This window comes from Eucyclogobius newberryi, unplaced genomic scaffold (assembly GCF_026437365.1).
Source record: "Eucyclogobius newberryi isolate DKJ021-1_F unplaced genomic scaffold, fEucNew1.0.hap1 SCAF_10, whole genome shotgun sequence".
NCBI lineage: Eukaryota > Metazoa > Chordata > Actinopteri > Gobiiformes > Gobiidae > Eucyclogobius > Eucyclogobius newberryi.
This window is the reverse complement of record NW_027315724.1, coordinates 26,467,173-26,493,910: the sequence shown is the minus strand read 5'-3', so window position 1 is coordinate 26,493,910 and position 26,738 is coordinate 26,467,173. Positions and strand designations below refer to the sequence as shown.

Here is a 26,738-nt window from a genome sequence, read left to right as displayed (position 1 = left end):
ATCCCCAGCCTCTCCGGACACCAAAAGGCTGAAATCCTATACAAGCACTGCTGTTAAAGTGCCAAGAGGATAGAGAGGTAAAACATGGCGGCACCGATTCTGTGACCCTTAATTGGATAAATGGGAGGTCATGGAGAGGGTTATCGAGCGTAGCTTTGTGCGCAGTCTGGTTTCTATTAGTCAGCTGTGAAGTGAGGCTTTCAGTGGCAGTGGGCTTTATGGTGTTTTGATGGCCGTACAAGGGTTATGACAGCGAAAGAGAGGGCCTGGTCTAAGTCTGTCAGCTACGTGCGCATTGGGACATTAGGTCAGTGTGCACCCACCAACGCCCACCACAACCCCCCTTCTCCAAATTCCCAATTGAGCCACACATTCCAACTTCTTCTCCATCTCTGTTTATGACACGCCATGCCTTTGCCAAGATGACTACTTAAGACCGAGGGATAGGATGTGCATGTGTGCCAAATTTATACATTTCTCTGGATCGCACAAATCAAAAGAGGTTGTGTGCTGCTCAGATTGGATGCACCTGAGCAGGTATTACTAGGTCATAGTACACATGTGTTAAACAGCTGCTTATGGAACAGCAGATCTAGTTGAAAGACATGAGTGGAGGAGAAAGCCATGAGTCACAAACTCATGCTTGTTTTTTATAATAGCCAAGACAATGCGTTTTGAAATGAAGAGGTTGCTACACCAGTGGGTTTTTTGATTAAGTCTGTAGAAGTCACTATCAAAACAGTCTCCTGGAACTTTTTCCTGTAAAGTGGCACTGGATTTAAAGCCACAAATACATGTATTTTATATGCAATACAATCAAACCCCCACACTATTTTCCATATAACTTTATGCTGTGGCTGCTTAATTTGGGTCTTTGGGATACACACTGCTAACTGAAAAATCTGTCTGAATTGGACAAAAAGCAGAGCTGAACAGACCACCATGTCTGTTTACGTTATGACTCAACCATTTTAATTCAGTTTAGATAGGAAAATTTAGTGCTAAGTATGTGAAAAGATTTTACATCTTGGAAACTTTACAAAGTATATTATCTCTTCTGGCTAAGGATGTTAAACTTGGGAAACATACAAACGACAAAGCACAAACATTACAGAGCAAGTGAATCCATCAAGTTTTCACTGAAGTGTGAAGTATGGCACATAATAATAAATCACAAAAACTGTACTGTATGTTGTTGATGTTGATGTTAGTAGCTTTGAGGCACCTAAGAGCTCCCTCTACTTCTGAAATTTCACACTTAACTGTCATTGGTAAATATGTCACTCACTCAGAGCAGGATGATTATCCAAGGATAGTAGGGCGAATGCAGATGACAGACAGTATTTGAGTTGCAGTTGTAGTAAAGAGAGTAGCTCTAATGATTTAACCATCTTACCAGATGGGTTAGATCTCGCTTTTTAGTTTTATATCATCACGTCGACAGTACAGACATGGGAGTTTGTTTGTCTCATTTTAAAGCCTGAGTAGGACATTGGGTAAATGCATATTCCACATGTGGACAACACACGTAACCAAATGGAAAAAAAGACAGGGATAAGAGAGCACAGACATCAGAGAGAAGAGCACTAATTCAAACCAGTCTGCACTGTGGCACTGGCACCACAGCCTTTCTCTTTGGCATATTTGAAACACACAGAAATTGTATTTATCCATTGAGGGACTGACTGCTTATAACTTATTATCTTTTTCCATAGCAGTTATAAATTGGGAATCATAAGTTCAAACATTCCACTTGAGTCCAGCTCGGCGGCTCACTTCATCTTCGGCTCAGTAACAGCAGTGAGTGTGGTCTGTGTGCTTAAGATTCACCCGTGCACTCGGCACTCAAATAGGTACAAAGCAGCCGTGCGCCATAAAGAACACCTACATCTGACAAGATTACCTCCCTCTGACCACCCGAGAGAACAGGATGTGAACTAATACTTAATAGCGAGGAATCATACTCCCCTTGATTAAAAAAAAAAAGTTGAATTGGAAAGAACATGGTGAGATAGAAGTCACCCAAAGGTCTGTCAGTATAGTTAATGCAAAAACTGACAGGAAGGTCCGGTGGTAAGAGCAACAGGAAGAGGAAATTCTCCCCCACGGCATCCTGGATGGCCAATGTTAAATGTGACTGGATATTTTGGGACCCTGTTTTTAAGTCGGTATTTGTTATTCACGGCAGCTACGATTTAGTGACTCAGTGTGTCTACAGGGGCAATGGGAAAGTTATTTTGTTCAGGTCGCTCTTGTGATATGTCTGTCTGTGTTGCTTGTTTGTTATTGCTGTCTCACCACTGCTATTCACGCCACTTAAGACAATTTATCCCCTCTGGACGGAACTGGGCTTGTTTTCTCGACAAGTTTGTTTGTTGAGACTCATTGAGCTCTTCCTCCTCTTTCAAGTCCTGTAGTCATATAATGGTCAGAGTGTGAGCACCCAGACATCCTGAGTCAGTCGTGATGCAGGTCGCACACTGTGGGAAAGCCTGACCAGGAGTGGACCGCACCGGGGCTCATTGCTCATGCACAGTAGGAGCGCGGCGTGCCATGTAAAATAAACCGGCTGTCACAACATGTCAACGCCACTATAAAGCAGCATAAAAAAAAGAACCGCATCACCAGATGAAAGGGCTGCAGTCACACACATATTACCACTGTCGCATTGACCAGAAATCCCCAAAAGCTTTTTCTGCTTTTACAAGCTTAACTGCCGCCGTCTGCTATTTAACACATACTATTGGTTTGGACCACCATGCCTCAAGCATGATCAGTCTAACATCACTCTTTTTATTCTTTCTCTGGCAGAGGGGAACCCAGCCAAGGTTTTCCAAGCCAGTTTAGATAACAATATATCATATCAAATCAAAATGGTATGAGCTTTAAGAGTAATGGAGCAACAGTGGCTCAGTGGTTAAAGTGATCCAGGAGTGTCCTTAGGCAAGATACTTTACCCACATTGCCTAGTATGAAAGTAGTGAATGCATGATTTGGTGGTGGTCAGAAAGGCCGATGGCGCATATTGGCAGCCTCGCTACCCAGGGTAGCTGTGGCTACAACAGTAGCTTACCATGCACCACTGTGTATGGAGTGAATGAGTAATGACTACGACGCAGTGAGTGCTTTGAGAGGCTTCCACAAGCCTGTAATGCATATTACAAGTGAAGCTTTAGTACTCAGCAACTTTTCTGATGGACAATCTGCCATTTACTTTTATCCATGAAGATGTTATTGCTTTGCATGGAATGTTCCACAGTGACAGTATGCCATTGAACTTGCCTCCATGAAGACATGCAGGTGAGCATCAGGCCAAGTTACAAGTCAAAGTGCAATAATTTACTAAATTCAAGATAAATAGATGAAATATTTTACTGTGGGAAATTCCTAGCAAAGAACTAACATAAACACAAGCAGGGGGCCGAACCCCTGCGCACCGTAAAAGTTACATAATGTACCTTTACCAATGATAAACCAATAATACCCCAATTTAAACTAACCAACTTATGATTGTGTTTGCCATTGTTCAAACTTATTTCTGTCTCACAATCATGATGCTGCACTAAACAATGCGATGATTTTTCACCCTGATTTGTTACTGGAATAGAATTTGTAAAAAAAAATTAAGAGTTGAAACTACAGTAAATGTCAAAAAAATAAGGAGACCAAACCCACAGCACAAAGCACAACTGGAAGCATTCCACACCAAACACTAATCAATTCTTTCTGGGCCCATTTATACTGACCGTTCCTCAAACTTGGACCATTTCTTCAGCAAAACAGACAAACAGAGACTAACAAACAAACAAACAAACAAACAAGCAAACAAACAAACAAACCATTGAGGAAAGATAGATACATTTTTTCAGATGTTTAAATCTTCTCTTTAACACAACAACAATGCAATTTCAGCATTTTGGCTGTGCCTATAATTCATATTCTTTTGATCTTGTATTCATTAGTACATATCATTATCTCTTTTTTGAAGCTACAGACATCAGGCTATTTAGTAAAATTCCTCATTTCCTTTTTGGGGTGTGTATCGGATTCCTTGTTCCTGTGGCCATGACACATCAAACATTCCAGTGGCACTGACTGTGGCAAATACTGAAAAAAAGGTAAAAACAGATAAATGCTCATAAGGTGAAATGAGTTCAAATAAAACAATACTTTTCTATTGTGTTAATGTAAGTACCTTGGCTGCTTTTACTTCTGGCAATTAGGTTAATCTATTCTATTAATTTTACGGTCAGTCATTTTCAAAATGTCCTTTTAATGAGGCTGTGGTGCCATTCAACAAGGTTTGTTGCCCAATAAAATAACAGTTTCCAAATAGACTTTTCCATGAATCCTAATAACCATTCATTCATTCATTCATTTTCTACCGCTTGTTCCCATTTGGGGTCGCGGGTGACTGGGGCCTATCCCAGGGACTTTGGGCCTTAGGCGGGGTACACCGTCACAGGGTTAACACAGAGACATAGACATGAGTTGCCAATTTTGCCAAACACATGGGGGAGGAAGCCAGAGAACCCGTAGAGAACCCGGAGAGAACCCACGGTAACACGGGAGAACATGCAGATGCAGACTCCACCCAGAAAGATCATGTGATGTTGGTCTTGTATTGGCTGTAAATAGTGGTACAACAACTAAAGTGATTTTGAATAATATAGGGTGAAGCTGTGTCCATCGGTCCGCAGGATAATTAACAATCATGATAATCATCCACTTTGAAAACATTTGCTGTTTACGTTCCTTGCTCTGATTTGGGGCTGAAGGTTCATTCTAGCTGTAATTTTTGTTGATATAAAACTGGCTGATGTAGACCTCATTTAGTCATGGGGCAGCTTCTAGGTTAGCCCAAATTTATACATGAATGTGATGGATTGACAAGTTAGGCCTGATTAATATTTTTTTTACAACTAGAATACAGAGTGTGTACTGTTTGCATAATCATTGTCTGTTCTACTTTTAAAAGTATTTTTTGCACAGTATGAGAGTCAACATTTTTCTTTGGTAACAGCTAAGCAACAGAAGTAAACAGACGCTAAACAAAATATAAACACAATTGCTTTTATAACGCTGTCCAAGCCCCCCGTATCCAGGGAAGTAGTTGGTCCAAGGAACACATGGGGGTTTTAATGTGGAAAGGTAAATGTAGTAGACGTGTTCAACAGGTATGCATCACACTCCGTTTTCCACTTACAAAACGTTTCCAACTCTTTAATGTGTAGCACAAATGTGTGTGTGTACTAACCGGCCATATTATTAGGTAAACATGTTTAAAGTTTCAAAATGTGAATGTATAATCAAATAAGTATTAAATCTATGTGAAGACAGTGTTGCAATTTGCATCATTTAAGTATTTCCAACCACATTGCTGCTTTCATTTACCCAGTAACATTCTAAAATAAACAACAATGCCCCTTTTTCTCTATTCAGATGTTTGGTGAGAACTTAAGTTTGTCTTGTCACAAAGCTTGATGCAGTAAGAAAGATGCCACCTTTTAAGCTAAAAAAGGGATTTGCAGTATAATATTTAATCCCCAGCAAAACCCCATTCACACATAATTCCCAGAAGATTGCCAAAAGACTCAGAAATGACCCTCATTCACACATACACTTTGCCGGGTTTGCTCTGTTCGCACATAAGCTTTCCATGCATATTTGCAGCCATTTCACTATCCTGACCCGACCATGACTGCATTGGCAAAATGTTCGATAAATATCGTGCTCAGCCTACATGTGTGTATAGCAAATTTCTTTGGCAAGACAGTCAAAATGACATTTTTGATTCACCTAAAAGTGGTTCCCTGCATAGAAAACATATGGTTTGAATAAGTGTGCCCCCCACAGTTCCCCTTAAGCCAAGTTCTCATTAGTGAGTCATGTGGACAGGACTGACGAGAGGAGAGAAACATTGGCAAAAGTCAGACAGTTAAATGGGAGGTGCCTTAAAGGGGGTGTTCACCTTCACTGCGCAACACAACAGGATAATAGATAGTTGGGAAGTCTGGAATAGGCCCATATTACATACATTTACTTCATACTGACAAGGCCTCATCATTCACTGGCTCCCAGCCCAGGAATGTCACTCAATTCTCCCCTTGACCTTTACTGCTCCCTTACTTTAGTCGCTCATATATCTCCATGCTTGTCCATTTGTGTATGCTCTAACTTTCTCAGGACTTCTTCCAAAGCCCACGCTCATGCACTATGTATGGACCCAAGAGAACAGCAATTTAACCTCCACAACCTCTCGTCCTCCCACAAAGTCTCTCCCACTCACTGTCTGTGTTTACACTTTCTTATTGGGTTGTTGTACCACCAGTCTAATTTAGTTATGGCGCAGATAAGATAAACTGACGAAAGGAAAGTAAACTCACACTTGGAATTAATTTTGCTCAACACAGATGCCATGAGTCACCAGGCTGTGCGACCTCTTACTCCATATGAGTCAGTGCAGTAGGCTGGACCGTCTCCTTTGTGTCACACTAGACTTCGAAATGTCTCTTAATCTGTAAAACCTCGAGCACAAATAATCCAACACCCACTCAACCACAATATTTCTATTTTAAGGCTTGATGAACTTGTAATGTATTGTGTGTCTGGCTTTTTTGGAAATTATTTCTAAGGAGACACAGTGGCTATGTTTATGTGTACACCAAAAATCTGATCTGCTTTCTGGAGTTATCAGATCATTAAAATTGCCATGTAAAGAGCTAAATCTGATGTAAGTAATATAAATCCTTTCTGATTGTTCAGCTCTGTGCATGTTTTGACAAGGAAAATTGTGCAAAAAGGGCAAACTAATGTGGCAAAGATGATTAAAAGATGCATTGTACTTTTGTACTTTGTCCTCCAAATACAACATTCACTCCAACATTCACCGATCGACTCAAATTTGGGTGTTTTCTGGGATTGCTCTTCAGGGAAAACATATAGGCACACCTTGCCCCATCCCATGTAAAGATGTGCTAATTGCCATAACTGTGGTCACACAAGTATTCTGTGGTTTGTACTTACTGTTGTTGTTGTTGTTGTTGTTGTTGTTGTTGTTGTTTTATGGCGGTTGGCATCCAATTGTTGCATTACCGCCAGACTTTATTCCTCAGACTTTTCGTAGTCCTCAGACTGTGTACTTACTGTGCACCTTCCACCTCAAGACATCTGTCGAATACGCAACAGAGGTTTCAACTATAAAGTCACTATGACAGAACAAAAGGCAGATTCATTTAAAGGTGCATTGTCTACATGGATATGTCATTGCCTTACCTGGAATATTCTACAGTATAGCATTATCTAGCTCAATGGAGACAAGCAGCCGATGCAGCCGACCAGGCCAAGTTACAGGTCAGATATTTGGAAAGACAACCCCGTTAGCAGAAAGAAAGAACGTTTTTCAAATTATTGTTGAGTGATGTATATACGATAGAAAAGTTGAATTTCAAACTGTGGAACATCCTAAACAAAGTATAATAGAGGAAAAAAAAGAATAAACCTTTAAAACAGAAATAATTCAACTCGATTTCTCTCAATTCATAAATCTAACAATTTCTTCCAAAACACTCAAAACCAAGTTTCAAAACTGAGAATAGGCTGACACCTGCTGGTTGTCAAATGCTAACACTCCAGATTTTGCTCTGAAAACATTTATATTGCTCACTCTTCTTTTTGACACGTATTTGCTCTTTTACAGTCCTTTTATACATTCGTTCGTGTGTCGACTCATTTCTGTGTAGTCATATGATACGTTCATATAAAGAGTAAATGTAGTCTAAATGTCCTTGCCTGCAAGCAGGAATCCAACAACGTCAGTTCTTCTCTATCAAGTCGTACTTTTCCGACTATTGTCTACCTGACACTGGATGAATCCATGGATCAATCACGTATGAGAGGCCAAAGAGCTAATTTATGTTTTTAGTTTTGTTTTTTTATAACCCTGGCTAACTTTAACATCGGCGCTGAAGAAAATTGACTTTACGACGTTTTGCGACAATTTTGTCAATGCTGGGCACATCGGAAAACAGTTGTGACAAGAAGATGGCGGAGGGAAGTAATGATGCAGAGCTACTCAAGGAGAAGGCGAATAAGTACTTTAAAGGTAATTATACTTTTGACACAACATCGTTTCTTGTCAGGCTTTTGTAACTAACCAAGGTGGCGCAATTAAGAAAGATGGTATATGATTTCAACCGGAGACATAGGCTCATATATAGCTAAGCTACAGCATGCTAGCAGCGCTCCTTATTCATTCAGTCACAGTGAAGTGAGGGCGCCCCGGTTTAGCTAACACAGATTAGCGGCATGTCTGCTTCATCATGGAGCATCAGCACATGCTGTCACGCCTCGAGGTCGTCGGCTGATGAAACATTCTGTACATTTAGATTTGTGTTGCACATATTTTACCCTTGAGTCACTTTGGGCTGTGTCGTATTTCAAAGCCAGCGTTTTGCTGCCTTCATTTTCCCCCCGGGTTTGGTCTAGCTGTCACTTTGAGCAGCATCAACTTCGATTAGTGATGAGCTGAGGACGGCAGACGATTAACTACAAATGTGGGCGACAATAGCCTGAGGCCTTGTTTGTACCTGATTGTGTTAGTACATTTTATTTCAAATTCCAGCAGAAATTAAATGTGATGAAAGATTCTGAAGTGTATTACCGGTAATTGCATTTTATTAAACATTATTGTTAGTATTATAGTTTGGGTTCTAAATGATTTGCAAAAGTGTTTTAAGTGTGGTTAACTCACCATGTGATTATTGGTGTTTTAAATTGTGTATTTAAATTTGTATTTATTCTTATACAGATAAAGACTATGAAAATGCTATCAAGTACTACACAGAGGCTTTGGAGCTCAATCCATCCAATGCCATCTACTACAGCAATCGAAGTTTGGCATACCTACGCACAGAGTGCTATGGCTATGCCTTGGCTGATGCCACAAAGGCCCTGGATATAGATAAAAACTACATAAAGGGATACTACCGGCGTGCCACATCCAACATGGCACTAGGGAAGTTCAAAGCTGCTCTCAAAGACTATGATACGGTAAGAACAGAATAGAGCACACTTGGTTGTTCTTATTATTTGGTCCTTCCAATTGACTTTTGGCTTAAATGGCTTAGGCCATTTTAAAGTCAAGTAATTATTTTTAAATGCTTTATCAATTATTACAAGGAATCCTTTTAAACTAGTTATTTCAAGTTGCTGCAAGTGTGGAATATTTGATGTATAAAAACATTATGATGTTGTTACAAATGCATTTAAATTAGTGGCAGTTGACCAATATTCCCCTTAAAGGTTGTGAGAGTTCGACCAAATGACAAAGATGCAAAAATGAAGTACCAGGAATGTAACAAAATTGTAAAACAAAAAGCCTTTGAACGAGCCATTGCCAGCGACGAGATAAAAAAATCAGTGGTTGATTCGCTTGACATTGAAAATATGAGTAAGTTCCTTCCTTGTATTCAAGTAGAATTATTTATCATTAATTCCTGTAAAATGCCTGTTGACTTGATAATGCATATCACTGTTGCAGCCATTGAGGATGACTATGTGGGACCCAAACTTGAAGATGGAAACGTCACTTTGACATTCATGAAAGAGATGATGGAATGGTTCAAAGACCAGAAGAAACTACATAGAAAGTGTGCATATCAGGTAAGATTTGGTGCTTTAAATTTTTATTGATCTTTTTTCCTATGATATTACTCCCACCTACAAAAACTGTTTCAGATTTTGGTGCAAGTCAAAGATGTTTTGTCAAAGCTACCAAGTCTTGTTGAAATCGCATTAAAAGAGGTAACAACTTGTTATCAAAAAGTGTTATTTTTATCATGATCTACTACCAAAACGCATATTTTTGTTATTGAAATTATCATCTTCACAGTCCAATAAAATAACCATTTGTGGGGACACCCATGGGCAATACTATGATCTTCTGAACATCTTCTCATTGAATGGCTTACCTTCAGAGACCAACCCATATGTATCCTTTTTAATATGATATATTTATTGTGTTACTTGTGCTGGGCATTGATTAAACTTTTGTTAGTTTCTTAACTACGATCTGCAGCTGTTCAATGGTGACTTTGTAGATCGTGGATCTTTTTCCTTGGAAGTCATTTTAACACTTTTTGGATTTAAGCTCCTCCATCCTGACAACTTCCACTTGCTGAGAGGTGAGAGCAGTGTATTTGTCTATTTGGTTCCTAACCGAACAGATAAAAAAAAAAACTTACCATCAACATAATTTTTACCCTGCAGGTAACCATGAGACGGACAACATGAACCAGATGTATGGTTTTGAAGGCGAAGTCAAAGCCAAGTACACAGCCCAGATGTTCCAACTGTTCAGTGAGGTCTTCCAGTGGCTGCCTCTTGCTCAGTGCATCAACAACAAAGTATTGGTAAGGACCAAGGTTCATATATCTCGTTAGCAATATTTTTATCCTAACTAGAAGTATAATGATGGGTTTACGTTTTTAACTTAAACCATATATATTCCTTCGTTGTCAATGCCCGATCGTGTTAGCTCTCGGAAGCTAAACAGGACAGAGCCTGGTTAGTGGCTGGGAGAACACAAAAAAATAAAAATAATAATAATCCATACATTTTCTTCCGCTTTACCCAGGGTTGTGGAAGTCTGAGCAGGGAGGCCCAAACTACACGAAAATAAATAAATAAATAAATATATATACACAAAATAATTAGTTATCAAGACTTTTTAAATAATTGCATCTGTGAGGACTTTTTGTCTAATTTGTATACATTCAATTCCCAACATATCAAATCAAATTATTTAAAAAATGTTTTGCCATAAATTTACTTTTTTCCTAGGTAATGCATGGAGGACTCTTCAGTGAAGATGGGGTGACATTGGAAGATATCAGGAAAATAGAAAGAAACCGACAGCCTCCAGATTCAGGTACAACTGTTTAGACAATTATTAGTTTTTTTTTATTTATTTTCTGCAATTATAAACATCCTGTTTTCTGTTCTTAACCACAGGGCCCATGTGTGACCTCCTTTGGTCTGACCCACAACCACAGGTTCAAACCCCTAAGTCAACATTGTGGGTGTAGAATATGTATTTGTTTTTACTAAAACCCTTTTGCACTCTTACTTTTATGCAGAATGGGCGGTCAATCAGTAAGCGGGGAGTAAGTTGTCAGTTTGGACCAGATGTAACTGAGCGCTTCCTGGAACAAAACAAGTTGGACTACATTGTCCGTAGTCATGAAGTTAAGGCTGAGGGCTACGAGGTCACTCACTCAGGAAAGTGCATCACCGTGTTTTCAGCACCCAACTACTGGTGGGTAATATTGTACATGTTTGTCAATGTATTTGGCAGACAGAATGACTAAGGAATGACTTTTTGTTTTCCAGTGACCAGATGGGAAACAAAGGAGCTTATATCCATCTCAGGGGATCTGATCTGAAGCCAGAATTTCACCAGTTCACTGCTGTGGTTCGTGACCTTTTTGTCTTTACGTTTTATTTGTATTACATGAATATTTTTTTCTTTGAGCATTTAAATAGACCAATATAGTATTTTCAGTGTACTAACTTTGACAAATGATTTCCTTACAGCCTCATCCAAATGTCAAGCCCATGGCATACGCTAACACATTAATGCAGATGGGGATGATGTAGGTCTCCTTTCGTCATTAACCATCCCAGCCACTTCACTCCCTCCAGTGCCCAGGGATACTGTTGTTCTTGCAGGGACTTTGAGATCCCAGTTTCTAATGAAATGGATACTAGATGTATGCACAAATAGTGATTCATGGGGAGACGATCTCTTAGACCAGCTAAGTTGATATGTTCTTTTATATTATTGGTTACGGCCGGAACAAATCTTGTTTGAATTGTCCATTTCTCTGCTCATGCGTACCATTAGTAGGTAAATGAACCAGCTGTCATGTACCAAAGATCTGAGTTGAAAATTATTTGGTTTTATCAGAGGGTGGCTAGAGAACAATATTCCCAGACTGTTTTAAAATGGTTAAGAGCAAGCGGCATAATCACATGGGTTCGAATTCAAACCATCTACAGTATGTGACTTATTTTTGCTGTTGGTACTTATGATCATATTCTAAGATACTGTAAAAGTCAGTCAAAATGGTTCCACTTGAGGTGCTGTCTACCATCAGTGGTGTAACTGGGTGAGCTTTAAGCTGGTAATGATTTGCACTGCTGCACTGTTTCCTCATTGGGAAGCCCTGCTGCTCTCATTATTTCATCATTATATTTGTGCCACTCACCAGGCAGCTCCCGCAGTCTATTCTGTAACCTAGTTTTAGTCTAGCAAACACTGATGGCACCCCAACCTACAATATACATGTTTCAGAACTGGTTATTTAGCTCACATGTGGATTTGTCCAAAATGCAACCCTGTCTTGAAACGCACAGCTGTATTGTCAATTGGCCCTATTTTTAGATTAATATTGTGTATGTATATATACTCTATCATTTAAAGATTCTGTGTAATGTTTCGGGAAAATTATTGAATAAAAAAATAATTCAAGAGATGATTGATCTCCATTTTTGAATCAACAATGTCTGAGAAAAGAGGTTACATTAAAAATACTTTTTATATTGCCAAAACATACAATTCACGCTGTTAATAACGTGCTCTTTTCGAACACGTGCCCTCTTCTTCTTCGGTGTTTTATGGCAAGTGTTACATTACCGCCAGACTTCATTCTTGTGTTCAAAGCTTCCGCCGTACATCTTATGCTTTATTCTCTAGGCTCTCCTCTTCATTTCCTGTCGCCCCTCTTTTCATTATAATACATCCATGCCTTCAACACGTGCCCTCGTTTTGTTTTGCTCGATATGTCGCATGTGTGTGACGTCACTACTAGGAACAGCTGATTTTGCTCCTCGTCACCTATGCGCCGCAGCTATTTGACAACACGGCACGAGTTGGTTTCACCCGGTATCACCTTGTTGAAAATCGTTTGTCCGAGTGAGTTTGCTTTATCTGGAGTTTATTCGACATGCCTAAAAACTGCTCGGTCCCGCACTGCAGGACAACGCCCGGCGACAGAAAGCGCTTCTACAAGTGAGTAGATTAACTTTGTTTATTTCCCGAAGCGGCTCGCGAAACCTACGTCAGTTTAGTTTAGTCGTGTCTCCCGAGATGGCACTATCCCGGTATCTAGGGCATAGTTAATAAATCTCAAACTTATTTTTTTTAACTTTTCTTCGCTTGGCCACACAAGTGAATCGCATAGACGTATACAATAACTTCCACGAGGGTCTAGCTGCAGACCTTAATCCAGAGTCCCCTACCCGACCAGGAGGCACCTTCACCGACAGGTCCGGGAAGAACACACAAAGTAAACACATTTCAATGCAAATATATGAAAATAAAAACATTACGCGATTATTAATACAAATGTTGAACCCTCTCTTTATTTGTTTGGTTTTGTCTCCACAAACCTTATATGAACAATCACAATTTAAACATAATCAGAATACAAAAACAATATTGGAAAACTTGATTGAACGATGACAGGATTGTTAGCATCCTCCTTGTTCACACTCCACTTTATACTTAAACACACTTCAAATATGTGGCTATGTATTACCCAAATGCCTACACTCCACAACACGGTACATACTCTCATCACATCATTACATAGTAAGAGTAATCAGCAAATGGCCGAACATACAATTAATGTCTAAGCAGTTATAAATTAACTAAAAGAGAAATGTTACAAGCTGTCGAGGAAAAACATGTGCGTGTTGATATGGCTACTTTGACACATCCGGGCCTTAGGGACCTCTGGATGAAGGTGTCACGTGAGGTTCTTCCTGGTTAAGGTTGGGGTTTATTGTGTTCAGGGACTTATCTGTTTCAACAGCATTTTTCAGTATAAAAGGTGTACATTCATTTTAAAATAGAAGATGTGATCCAATGAGTCACATGTGATCAGTGCTTTTTCAGAATCAGAAAAGGTTTATTGCCTTTGTCAATGAACGGAATTTACAAACATAGGAACTTGCTTTGGTGATTCGATGCAACATAAAACAATGAACAATTATAAAACAAGTTAAACAACCTATATAAGTCAAAAAGTAAAATAATTAAAATCTGCTATAGGATTAAGAATAAAAACAGGCTTACTATGTACACCAATTTACAGTGGAATTTACAGATGTAGTGCAGAAAGTGAACAGTGCAGTGATTGGTTAAATTGTAGTTAAAGTGACAGTGTTTAAGAAGTGTTCATGAGTCCATCGGCAGAGGGAAAGAAACAGTTCTTCTTGTGGCAGGAGGTTCTGGTCCGGAGGTACCGTAGCCTCTTGCGTGAGGGGAGTAGCTCAAATAGTTTGTGTCCAGGGTCAGACACAAACTATTTGAGCCACTCTGACCTGTTTGTCCTTTTTATGTTAAATAAAAAAAAAAATGCAATATGCCTAAGCCCTTGTTGTTGTTGTTGTTGTTAGGTTTCCTCTTCATGACCCTGAAAGGCTTCATCTTTGGCTGAGTAACATGGGACAGACCCACTGGACGCCTGCTCAACATCAGTACATTTGCCATAAACATTTTGCTCCTTCAAACTTTAAAGTTTGCGGGGGTGTTCGCTACCTGAAAAACACTGCTGTACCAACACTGTTCCAGGTAAATGCCTGCAAATGATCTGCTTGTAAAAATAAATGAATTAATACATTCTTAATTAAATTCCATTTTCTAATGATTTTATTTTTTTGTCCTAGAAAGAGAAATTGTTGGGTGAAAGTGAAATAAGGACTAAGTTGCGTTGGCCAAACAACAATCAAAGCATAAAGACGCTGGGGTGTGTCACAGTTGATGCTCAAGTTGAAAGCAGACACTCACAGATCCGGTTTGAAGATCAAGATTCTTCTCAGGCAGAAATGAACATGCTGGCATTCAAAGACCAACCAATGACTTTGCGTATGATGGAAGATTTCAATTTAGTGGGAGAAGGCAAAGAAATGGTTTTGATACCTGAAAACCTAGAAGATGCTCATAGCGGAGAGGAATTGGAGGATATGATGTACACCATAGTGGACCTTTCGAATGTTGAAATTGATCAAACTGCTGGCGTTGCTTACTTTGAGACAATACCCAATGTAATTTCCAGTCTAACTCCACAGTTGACAGTTATACCAGACACTGTTCTGTCGTCAGCTTTGAGTCCTCAGCCTATCACCTCCATTGTGCCAATAGTGTCGAAGTACACTCAGAGTTCAAAGGTTGTAAAGAGCCCTGACTCGGAAGAGAATGAGGATGATGACGTCACCGCGGATATTTGCAGCTTTGAACACCAACAGCAAATGGAGCACTGGTCAGTATAACAACAATAAAATATAAAGTGTGACTAGTAGTGACAGTTAACAACAAATGTAGTATGTTTGTTAAAGTAAATGCATTAAAAGAAGTTTTTTAGAAAGAGATGTGTGCAATAAAAAAAATCATGGCTTCACATAAGTAGTTGCCATAATGATTTGCCTAATTTGTGTATCTTATGTATTGTCAGTAAAACAATATTTCCAAATTTGAACAGTTACCATAAAAACAGTATGAGTAAGGAGCAGTTGGAGGCAACTGTGATTGAGCTGCAGAGAAAAGTGAGGATCTTGCAGCAGCGTCACCCTACACATTTGGACAAACTGGACGAATTGGAGAAGACTGTGGGTCAGCTGAAGCAGAGCAAGCTTCTCTATGAGGAAAGGCTGCAGCGCCTCGAGAGGGTAAACATGGATATTTATTCATCATAAACTCTAGACACCATAATAGATAGCCCGATTGATATGTGTAGCACTAGGAATATATATATATATATATCTATATATCAAGAAAAGGTACCACACAAGTGCAAATAACTACGTGCGTAGTATTGAACCTAATGAATATTGTGTATCTTTTATTTAGCAATACGTGATAGTAATAATGTGACAGGCTGTATGATTCAGCTATATAAAATTCAACTTAACTTGATATGTTTATATATGTTTGTTTTAGGCCTACTTCCAAGCAAATGCAACACTTGCAGATCCTGAAGAGATTGTGACCATCATCTATGAAGAGGAAAGTCCTGAGTATTTTTGCTATGTTCCAAAGGAAAAGCTATGAGATTACTGTTTTCCACTCTGCCATAGTAGTAATTCTTCCTACGTTTTTATTTTCTTTAACTTGATTAAATTAAGTGCAATGGCATTTTTTTGGCATTTTATGTATGTGAAAATAAAAGCACAGCCAGTCAAATCTTTGCTTGATTTACAAAATTATACTGCAATCTCCTGCTTTAAATAATGGTATTAAAATTCCATTATTTTACTTGGTTTATTTTTATATAAAATTCTGATAAATCAAGGACTATAATGGTGTTATACTGGTAGTTATATTGGCTTTATTGGCTTTATTGGCTAAGACAGATTTTAAATGTGAAAATGTAATAAAAAATGGGAAGAGACATTCATTGATGATGCCGTGGCCAGAACAGAGCTGGATTGTGTAGTTTAAAGCAGCAATCTAGTCTACATTCCTGCACGTTTATCATAAAGCTCAATGAATTTAAAGTTTCTGTTTTATTTCATGATTATTATTTATTTATGAACAAAATATTAATAATATTTTATAAAAAAGTCTAGTTCAGGCTTCAAGAAAAGTGTGACCCCAGCTGACAAAGGATAGTAGTATACAAGGCATACTTCTTTATAAGGCCACAAGATGGCAGTAGAATTTATAGTGTAGACCAAACGTTTCTGACCCTACATAGATTGTATATTATGCCCTTGGGCCAAATGCTGCCCTCGGGCTTCCTGCTGAATTAGCTCAAATTATTATAGGCAATACCTTTTACTATCATAACCTCAATAACACACATGGGATTTTGCTACAGACCTAAAATGTATAAAAAGTTTTTTTATTAAAGATGTTTGTTCTGAGTCATTTACTGAATTGACCACCGGTTTTGTCCATAGGCCGGGTTGTAGGCCTATTGGAGAGGGAGCTGCATTAATTCACTGTAAATTACATATTTATGAAGTACCAGAACCAAGTACCAGGGACATTATCTAGATTATAATTTCCATAAACTATACAAAGTCTCCCTTTACCTATCTGGTTTGGGACTTGGATTCAAGTATCTGATCCGATCTGATCCCACCACAGCCTGTGTACTGCGCTGTGCCCTTCCTGCCCCCTCCTCCTCTTATTCAGGTACTAGGCAACCAGCGTGCCCCTCATACTCCCAAGTTTCGGTCACGTGATCAGCATTTGGTCAACACCATGACCATGACTAGAAACTTTGCACTGACTTCATCAAATATTTCATAGATGAACGCACTCTTTACTTTTTATGTATCCAGTTAGTTACTCTAGTAATGGAGATCACAACTTAAGTATTATGTGTATGTGAAATGGTCATAATGAGTGAATGATTAGTTTAACAAAGTAACAGACTGCCTGAGGGGATTTGACCAATCATTGGAAGAGGAAACACAGATCAGTGGGACCGTGCTCCTTCATGCCTGTCTGGGAACAGAAGGACTTAACAATGTTTGTTTATGTGAGTGACCCTTCACTGAATATGTAAGGGCAGTTCAGATGGAGACACGCACATTTTAACCAAATTAAATAAATGTGGTATTGTAGTTCTGACTCAAAAGTACATTTAGAAAACAAACATTGGAAGTTAAACAACTCAAAGATCTAAACAGCTCAAAGTAGAGGTTATAGGCTACATAAGCTAATGTATTTTTTCATAATTGGCTGTGTATTTGAAACACACCTTGATCTCCCTTTTATCACTACGTAGGCCAGTCCAAAACCATTGTTTCAGGCTAATGAGCTACTGGATGTGACTTTGCACTTCAAAATGTAGTATTGGCAGTTTGGTTTGTTAGTCTATGTTTGACTCCAAAAATGATTTGCTTTGTATATGAGTGAGGACTCTGGCTTTCAGACAATTTATTTAATAATAACTTACAGACATAAATGCTACTTCATGTAAGTCGTGGGTGACTCACACCTGTCCTGTAACTGATCTGGTGGCTAATTGTTGGGAGCAGATGTGGTTAAATTGTCAGTGTGTGGTCAGGTAGCACCTGGCGTTAGGTGACAGGATAATCTTTCAAAGGTGCTGGGTGCATTGCACACACGTCATTTTTGTGACTGTCCATGGCGTGAGTTAGCCCTTTCAGGTGAAACGTGCAATTTGTAGGATTGACAAAGATATGCAAGACTTTTGTGAAAAAGAAATTTATTTGAAAAAAAGGCCATACCAAACACATGCACACAATGCTCTACAGCAACTTCTTCTGTTATAACCTTCAAAGATGAGTAAATATTAACAGTATTTACATACAAATAAAGACATATTCTCATCTCTAACATGACCTAAAAATGCAATGTGATGTAAAAAATATTCAATGGCAACTAAATATAAAAATAGCTGACATTTATAATTAGTGTATGACCTTATCACAAAAATACATTTGTCAAAGTCATATGTTTGTAAAACAATTTATTTTTTATAAATACAGAACAACATTGTTTGGTAATTATCATCCTTCACAGGGGAGTCTTTGTTCAGTCATTTTCAATCACACTGAAATGATGCCACGCTGAAATGATGTCCGTTCTATTTTTCCATTTTACACATAGTCTTTCCTTTCTAAAGCTGGCCCCCCTGCGGACCGAGGCACGGAGTAGGCCATCCGGGATGGGTTGTACCTGGTCTCTCGTGGCGGGCAGGAGCAGCACAGCAGTCCCCCTCCGAGGATCAGGAGTGCAGACGCTGCCCATCCAATATACAGCGCAGCTCCCAGCTCTCTCCTCTGAGCGTCCGTCAGTAGAGGGTTGTAGAAGTCCCTGATGATGGTGTTAGCAGACCAACACACTGGAATGAGCTGCATGACGCCTGATACAATGAAAAACACTCCAGAAATGATCATCACTTTGGCCTTGGACGCCTCATCTTCAATACAGTTGGTGCACTTGGCCCCAGCAATGGCAACGAGCACAGCTAAGATTGCCAGGAGGATGGAGATCACCGTGAGCGCCCGGGCAGCCTGCAGGTCTTGGGAAAGGGCCAGCATGGAGTCGTACACCTTGCACTGCATCTGTCCCGTGCTCTGGACCACACAGGTCATCCACAATCCCTCCCATATGATCTGCGCCGTTACTATGTTACTGCCAATGAAAGCAGTAACCCTCCACATTGGAAGAGCACAAGCAACAATGGCAATGATCCATCCCAAAATGCACAAAGAAATACCAATCAATTCCAAACCTATGGACATCCTGAACAGCTGTCTTCCTCCTTTAGTCCTAAATATGGGTCACACCTGTGAGAAGGATGTTGCCTGGACCACAGTATCCACAGTTTATATGGCAGGGCAGGTCTAGAGGAGGAGCTCGCTGCAGCTGACTTCACCACAGGCAGGAAGGACCTACTGAGTTGTGAAGACAGCTATCAGTTTACAGGCTACTCTCACAATAGGCCTGGCCACAAAGAGGCCTTTGAAAGCCCAAAGGTGATGGAAGAACATTGTGTTTTTGCACCTGTAATTAGGAGGCAACACTGATTATAACATTGTAGAAGTGTTAAAATGTAAAGTAACCTAAATTATCAATATAACATTTCATATATATACATACATATAAAAACAGACTAGTGTCTATACAAGTTTGGTCAAAGATAAAATCATTTGATAGTAAAAGTAAAAAATAATAATAAAATGTTACTGAAACAAAATGTTTATGTGATTTAAGCAGTGTCAAAAGTCAAAACATAATCCTTGCAGAGGAAGGTTAAGTTCTCTTCTCAAGCATTGCTACTGGTGGTGCAACTATCAAGGTATTTTGTAACTAACCGCATTTTAAATACAGTATTTTCACAGTAGTGTATACACTATTTATTCCTTACATTGTAATTTATTACAGAAGTAACTAAGTTACACTCAACATTCTTTTAGTTGTAGTTTCATTACAAATAGTTTTGACCTTTGCTCAGCAAGAGTGCTGTCTTTGATGGCCTTTAATTAGTTGGTCTGTCTGTCTGCAGAATGCAGACAGACCAACTTCCTTCATTTCGGAGGGATGAAGCCTCTCCCGAGACACCTCCCCCTCAGCCCTCAGTGACCTGGAGCTGATATCCAAGTCTCCCTGCTCCATGAAACAGGCCCATTGTTCAGTGCTGTGGCTGAACAGACAAAGTAGTGGTTCTTCTCAGAGCAGACGGAGCATATGGGACTTCCCATCAGCCTAATGGCACCAATGAAATGTACTTTCAGTGTATCGGTTATCAAGTAAAGCAATCAATAACATTTTTGTTGTAAAATTTATTTAAATTGACAATCTAAAATCTAACTCTGTTAACGTGAGAATTATTTAAGCTATAAAAAACAAATTACAATACTTGTATCCACACTCTTTGTTCAGTTCAAATATTGACAGCATCAACAAAAACAGCATAAATACATCAGTTTAAGAAAAACAAAACATTTAAAAGAATAGTGTGTCCAATCTAGTGTTACAAAGTCTCTATTCCTCACACATAGTCTCTCCTCTCGGGATAACTCGGGGCCACTGACCGCGTTTGAGAGTACACTACTTTGGACGGAGGCCCGTACCTCTTCTCAGTCTGTGGTGGGCAGCTGGAGCAAAGGATGATCCCACCAATTAGCAGAAAGGCAGCGGCAGCCCATCCCAAATACAATGCTGCTCCTATCTCCCTCTTTTGTGCCTCAGGTATCACAGGGTTGTAGAACTCCATAATAATTGTATGTGCCGACCAAGACACTGGGATCAGATCCATCAGAGAAGCTATGATGAAGCATGTTCCTGCTGCAATCATCACCCTAGATTTAGCCACCTCCTCGTCCACACAGTTGGTACACTTGGCCCCCATTATTGACACCATCACACCTACGATGCCCAGGACTATGGCGACGACAGTGAGGGCGCGGGCAGCCTGGAGGTCCCCACTCAAGGCCAACATGGAGTCATGCACTTTGCACTGCATCTGGCCAGTGCTCTGGACCACGCAGTTCATCCAGATGCCTTCCCACGTGATCTGAGCGGTCACTATGTTCACCCCGATGAATGCGGATACCCTCCACATGGGTAAAGCACAAGAGACAATAGCAGAGATCCATCCCAAAACAGCCAGGGTAACACCAAGAATCTCAAGTCCAGCAGAAGGCATGATGAAGATGTTGCCCAATGGAGCCTTTGTGGGATACCCTGACTAGTGTGCTATCTCCAGCTAATAAGTAGTGATTCACTACAAAGCTGAGGGTGGAGTCACTTGGTTATTGGCCAGGGTAAGTTTAAATTATCTTTTGCTGAAGCTGATTTGGCCATCATGTTAGGCATGTTGGTGACTTGGTGGCTTAATGATTGAACTTGCTGAGTCCTGGTAGCTCACACACCTGTTTGGGTGAGGGGAGAGCAAACAGGGAGACAGTATCTGAGGTCAGCCTTGGTTAAAGCCTAACAGACCGCACAAAGATAGTAAGGTGAATGATTGAAAGGAGAGGAAACAGTGAAAGACGTCTAGGCTATGATCACAACGTTAATAAACAAAAATCTCCAGTTTTAGTCAAGTAGAAATCCACATAATTTCTTAAAGTCTAAAAATCATCACATTTTCTTGAACAGTGTTACATTCAAAGGAATGAAATATTGAATCAAAATAATGTTTCATTTAAAACAAGAAGGCAAAGGTAACAGTTATTCCTTTGGATATTTGCAATTTTTGTACTTTCATATGAAAGCCTGATGCTGAAACATTGTAACAAAGTCCTAGTGCAAGGTTCACTTGCTTGTTTAATAAGTGTGCGGGTCTCTTCTTCTAATACACATTGGGTATAGACTTATTCCTCCTACACACATGTCTCAAGAAATGTATCTGGGAAGCTTTCATCTATTACCTCCATAAAACGGAGCAAATTGGATTTTGAAAGTACAGTATGTGCAAACCTTTTTTCCCTCCGCTTGAGATCAGACCAGACCTCCATGTAACTGTTGCTTGGTGTTACTGTATCCCCCCCTTTATCAGCGAGAAGAATGGAATGTCTCTGAAATGTACCTGGTGCCCCACAGAGTTAATGAACACTGAGAGCTTTGCCCAACACAGCATGAATGTACCTCACCAAATTCTTCAGATAACTGTAACACACTGACCTAGAAAATGTCTGGGGTCTTTTTTCTTTTTTTTCTGAATGATGTTTAAGATTGTGCACACTATACATTGGACACAAGTATAAAGGTATTATAACCATCAGCGTTTGACCTAAAATACATGAGAGGTTTGTTCCCTAGATAAACTTAAAGGTGTACTATGTAACTTTTCAGATGGAGGGTCCTCAACCATCTTGTGGTTTCACAGTACCAAATTACTGGGCAGATCAACAAAGAAGTGACCTGTTCAATGTAAGAATGCATGTTTACAACACCTGAAAGTGAAAAAAAAGTGAGATATATCAGTTTGATGCCATACAGTGAAACATTTCTGGCAGAGCAATAACATCTCCATGAGACAAGCCGATGGTGTTCACTCCACCTGCAAACTTATGCAGTGCACCAAGTTATGCCACTTTGTATAGTTCAGATAACTATTTTGTGATTAATTTATGACTATATCAATTATCGATTATTTGCCATTAGACAATAACAATAATAGACAATGCAAAACAGGCTGGTTTGTTTCTTTTGGTAATTAATTGTAATCTCTTGTGTGCTTATTGTTTTATTCAATGATGATATTCCACTTCTTATTTAGCTGTAGCCTCGATGACTCCTCAGTAGAAGTATGGGGCTTGTCTTATGACGCATTAGTGGTGAATTCCTGTTTTGCCGTCTTCTCGTCTCTAGTTGTTAATGTATAAAGGCAAAAGTGCCTCCAGGGTTTGTGTTCACAAAAAACCTATACCTTTATTTGAATCTAATGGCATTGAGTAGTGGTTCTCAATCTCACTCCTCACTTAGATCTTTTTTCAGGTTAAGGTTTTCCAAAGCAGCACAGCCAGTGAATCAATAGAGGTCTTTGTTCCTGTAAGACCCCTCTGTGTTTCCCCTTGTTGGCTCACTGGCTCTCCCTGACTGATTTTCATTAACAATGAAGCATAGAAGATGTACTTTTAAAACAAGTCACTCATTGTTATGCTCTTTTCCACTGAAATAACATACTCAGATTTATTGGTAAAGTCTTCACTACATCTGAATCTTTTGAACACAAAAAAATACGTAAGACAATGCATTGTGTTTGTTAAGGCATACATTTACTTTCATCGGTAAAAAGGAACCATTTAGATAAATCTAGCTGTATAAATATTTAAAAAGAAAAATCATATTTACAATTTCTACCAACAGGATCACATTTGCTCACCAATTTAGGTTCTAATTTCAACTTCTGTACATACAAAAATCTCCATGTCTTGGGTCAGAGCATTGTGCAGAGTATAGGCGGCAGATTTGGAGCATTAAAAACGTTTTGGGCAAACTCAAGACTGATTCAAATGTAAGTTTTGTTGTTGTCAACAGCAACGTCTGTTGCAATAAATGCTTTTAGTCCCATCAGCAGTGCTCTATAGATTGTCAGTTCATAGTGCCACATGGCTTGTTTACACATAGTCTCTTTTTGTGTACCCGTTGACTGTCACAGTCTTCAGGGAAGAGTAGTCCACTCGAGGCATTGCTGAGCTGCTCTGCGCCCTGGCTGCCCTGGGAGGGCAGGAGAAGCAGAGCAGTGCTCCCCCAAGTATGAGCAAACAGGAGGCAGCCCAGCCAAAGTAAAGAGCGTTTCCAAATTCCCTCTTCCCTGTCTCCTCCAGCATGGCATCATAAAAGCCCATGACAATGGCATGTGCCGTCCAGGACACAGCCACGAGCATCAGCAGTCCTGCCACAACGAAGGTGACTCCTGCAGCTACCATGAGTCGAGGTTTACCATTCACGTCCTGGCTGCAGTTAGTGCACTTGGCCCCTGCCACTGAAAGACCAATACCAATAATGGAGAGCACCATAGAGATGATGACCAGGGCCCGGGCTGCCTGCAGGTCCATGGGCAGCCCCAACATGGAGTCATGCACCCTACAGTGCATCTGCCCCGTGCTCTGCACTGAGCAATTCATCCAGAGGCCCTCCCAAATCACCTGAGAGATGACGATGTTCTGTCCGATGTATGCGGCCACTCTCCACATGGGCAGACCACAGGCCACCATCACCCCAAGCCACCCAGCTACTGCCAGGATCATGCCCAAGATCTCTAGACCGGTGGAGGACATGGTGCCGCGCAGAGCTGTTCTCTCAGCCTGTGGATAAAGGTCCTCTGTCAGCAGGCAGCAGCTTCAGCCTCGGTGACAGATATCAGATCACAGACTCAAGTCCTCGGATACACCTAAGAGAGACAGAGAGAGAGAATCACACTTCTTTATACAGCTTAGACTGAAGGTGGAGTCAGCCTCAGCTGGCATCATGTTTACATCAAGTGAGCAGAATGGACTCATGTGTCCAAATACATGTCTTGATGTCATATATCAAGTGATTTCTCCACATATGAACACCATAATTTACAGTGCATTAATGAAGAAAAAAAAAACAGGCATACACATGCACAGAGATGTGCAAAGATGTTATAAAATTAAGTGCTTGCACATCTTTATAAAACTATATGTTAGCACTTAGTTTTCCAGTGATGTTAACCTGTTTTATTGTCTTATTGTTCTTATTATCTCACACAATGGAAAGCTTTTGGAATGACTCTGAGATAAGCATTCACAGATAAAGGAGTTATTAAGGTGGTCAGACATGTGAGCCCTGTCTCTCTCCTCAGGTCATTGGGGTCAATAGTTCGAATGATCCTTGTCTAACCTCTCAATAAGACTTCAGCACACATATTTGCAAAAAACTGAATCTGGATACATTAGGTTTGGAAACGTTCAAACTGCAAAAAGGAACTCACTGTCTTCTGTTGAGCATCATGGGATGGAGAAAATTTGTGTATATTCTGAGCAGCAGGGGACGCCAGAGTACAATAGCCATATTCCTACAAAACTGAGATCATTAGTTGAACACAAATTTATTCATTTCCTCCTTGCACTATAATACTATATATATATATATATATATATATATATATATATATATATATATATATATATATATATATATATATAATACTATATATATATATATATATATATATATATATATATATATATATATATATATATATATATATATATATATATATATATATATATATATATACTAATTCCAACCATCTAATATAGCTAATATACCCAAGGGTAAATGGGAATGCCAATTAACATATCTCAATTATGGCAGTGTACGGACGTTTGTATGGTTAGAGGCTTTGAGGTCAAAGTTATACTCTATATAATATGTTACTAGTTTCTGTAATACAAATGATCCATTTGATGATACTGGGAGTTCCCAGTATAGACATATAATTTATTAGGAAACAATGTGCATGCTGCAACTTGCTGAGAGGACATTGAGCTATCAGTGTGAGCGTTAACCAGTCCAACTGGTTTCTGTGAGAACAACTCACAATTCTCATGTAGAGTTAGGAAAAGCAACAAAGGTTGTCTATTTCATAAAAATTACAAAACAAGGAGTTGGATTATTAATTTTCCTTATCAAGTGTTAAACTAAAAAACTACACACACACGCAAATAGCTAACTGTGTCATTTTATGTTTGTTTCAAACTGCAGTTTCTTGTTTGCATCATGTGACACTCTTCAGCTCTGACTCACCCCACCATTTTCCACAGATACTACCAAAATATTCACTGAAACTGTGACTGTACCAAACACTTTAGCCTCGGGCATGACCAGGATGACGCCATGTACCAAGTTTAGACCAGACTGCCTATAGCACATTATCAGAATGGTGTGAAACAACAACAACAACAACAACAACAACAACAACAACGACAACAACACATGCGAGTGTAGAAAAGGGTGGCTGCTTGCCATTTGGGTGCCCTAAGCAGAAATGTTCAGTGATGCCCCCATGCACCCAGTCCACTTTGAAAGTGTAAAAAAAATGCGTAGGGGTTTTGACGTCTGTAATACAACTGTATTATTATTATTAATTTTTAAATATTGCATAAATCATAATCCTAAGCGGCATTTGAGGCCTCTCAACCAAGAATTTTCCAACAAAAATGATTTTATTTTATATATTCTGGCGCATGTTAAATATGATATTATTAGCAACTCTTCACTCATTGACCCAGTCCCTACATTTAGTTGCTCCGCCCCTGCTGCAGTGTCAGCCGAAGCTCTTCTCCTTTTCTTCTGTAGAACAGACCAAGGCTCTAGAAACTAACATTAACACTTTCTGTTGCATTTATGAAAAAAGGGATTTAGACATTTGAAAGAAGAAGTTTAACCACTGTGGCTTGCTCAGACCGCGGCGTCAGCTCTCGCGCGCCACATGACGCATCACATGTATTGTTCCCTCACTTTCACGGTTTCTAATTAAATATGAGGCCAATATTCATAATCCAATGACCGTTTTGTAGAATATGTATGCGAAGTTCCCAGCTGTGCTCCTGATCTGTCTGCGTTTAAGCCGCGGCTTGTAGCAGTGCATCTCAAACTTCACATGAGAGAGAGGCGACAGTCCTCGTTTGAATTGATAAAACTAAAGAGACAATGTCTACCGAAGGCTCCATGTTTGATTGTAAAAGAACAGTGCAGCTGCAGCACAAATAGC

The 26,738-nt window shown here is 39.6% G+C and overlaps 4 protein-coding genes across 4 annotated transcripts; 2 read left to right on the top strand and 2 right to left on the bottom strand.

The window, feature by feature from the left end:
- Window positions 1-7,975: 7,975 nt before the first annotated feature.
- Window positions 7,976-12,536, top strand: ppp5c (protein phosphatase 5, catalytic subunit). Its single transcript, XM_072452757.1, has 13 exons — window positions 7,976-8,104; window positions 8,810-9,051; window positions 9,304-9,451; window positions 9,542-9,663; window positions 9,739-9,804; window positions 9,893-9,991; window positions 10,079-10,184; window positions 10,270-10,412; window positions 10,843-10,930; window positions 11,014-11,054; window positions 11,139-11,317; window positions 11,392-11,473; window positions 11,596-12,536. The coding sequence occupies exons 1-13, from the start codon at window positions 8,008-8,010 to the stop codon at window positions 11,656-11,658; spliced, it is 1,476 nt and encodes a 491-aa protein (XP_072308858.1). The 5' UTR covers window positions 7,976-8,007; the 3' UTR covers window positions 11,659-12,536.
- Window positions 12,537-12,908: 372 nt separating this feature from the next.
- On the top strand, window positions 12,909-16,159 carry LOC140366066 (THAP domain-containing protein 5-like). Its single transcript, XM_072452733.1, has 5 exons — window positions 12,909-13,072; window positions 14,464-14,638; window positions 14,734-15,326; window positions 15,546-15,732; window positions 16,004-16,159. The coding sequence occupies exons 1-5, from the start codon at window positions 13,008-13,010 to the stop codon at window positions 16,112-16,114; spliced, it is 1,131 nt and encodes a 376-aa protein (XP_072308834.1). The 5' UTR covers window positions 12,909-13,007; the 3' UTR covers window positions 16,115-16,159.
- A 2,212-nt stretch (window positions 16,160-18,371) lies between these two features.
- Window positions 18,372-19,520, bottom strand: LOC140366074 (claudin-3-like). Its single transcript, XM_072452746.1, has one exon. It carries the CDS (start codon window positions 19,285-19,287, stop codon window positions 18,640-18,642), a length of 648 nt encoding a protein of 215 aa, XP_072308847.1. The 5' UTR covers window positions 19,288-19,520; the 3' UTR covers window positions 18,372-18,639.
- Window positions 19,521-20,508: 988 nt separating this feature from the next.
- Window positions 20,509-24,375, bottom strand: LOC140366058 (claudin-3-like). The gene is made up of 2 exons (XM_072452722.1): window positions 23,803-24,375; window positions 20,509-21,206 (listed from the first exon to the last, which is right to left on the bottom strand). Exons 1-2 carry the CDS (start codon window positions 24,274-24,276, stop codon window positions 20,538-20,540), a joined length of 1,143 nt encoding a protein of 380 aa, XP_072308823.1. The 5' UTR covers window positions 24,277-24,375; the 3' UTR covers window positions 20,509-20,537.
- Window positions 24,376-26,738: the final 2,363 nt, after the last annotated feature.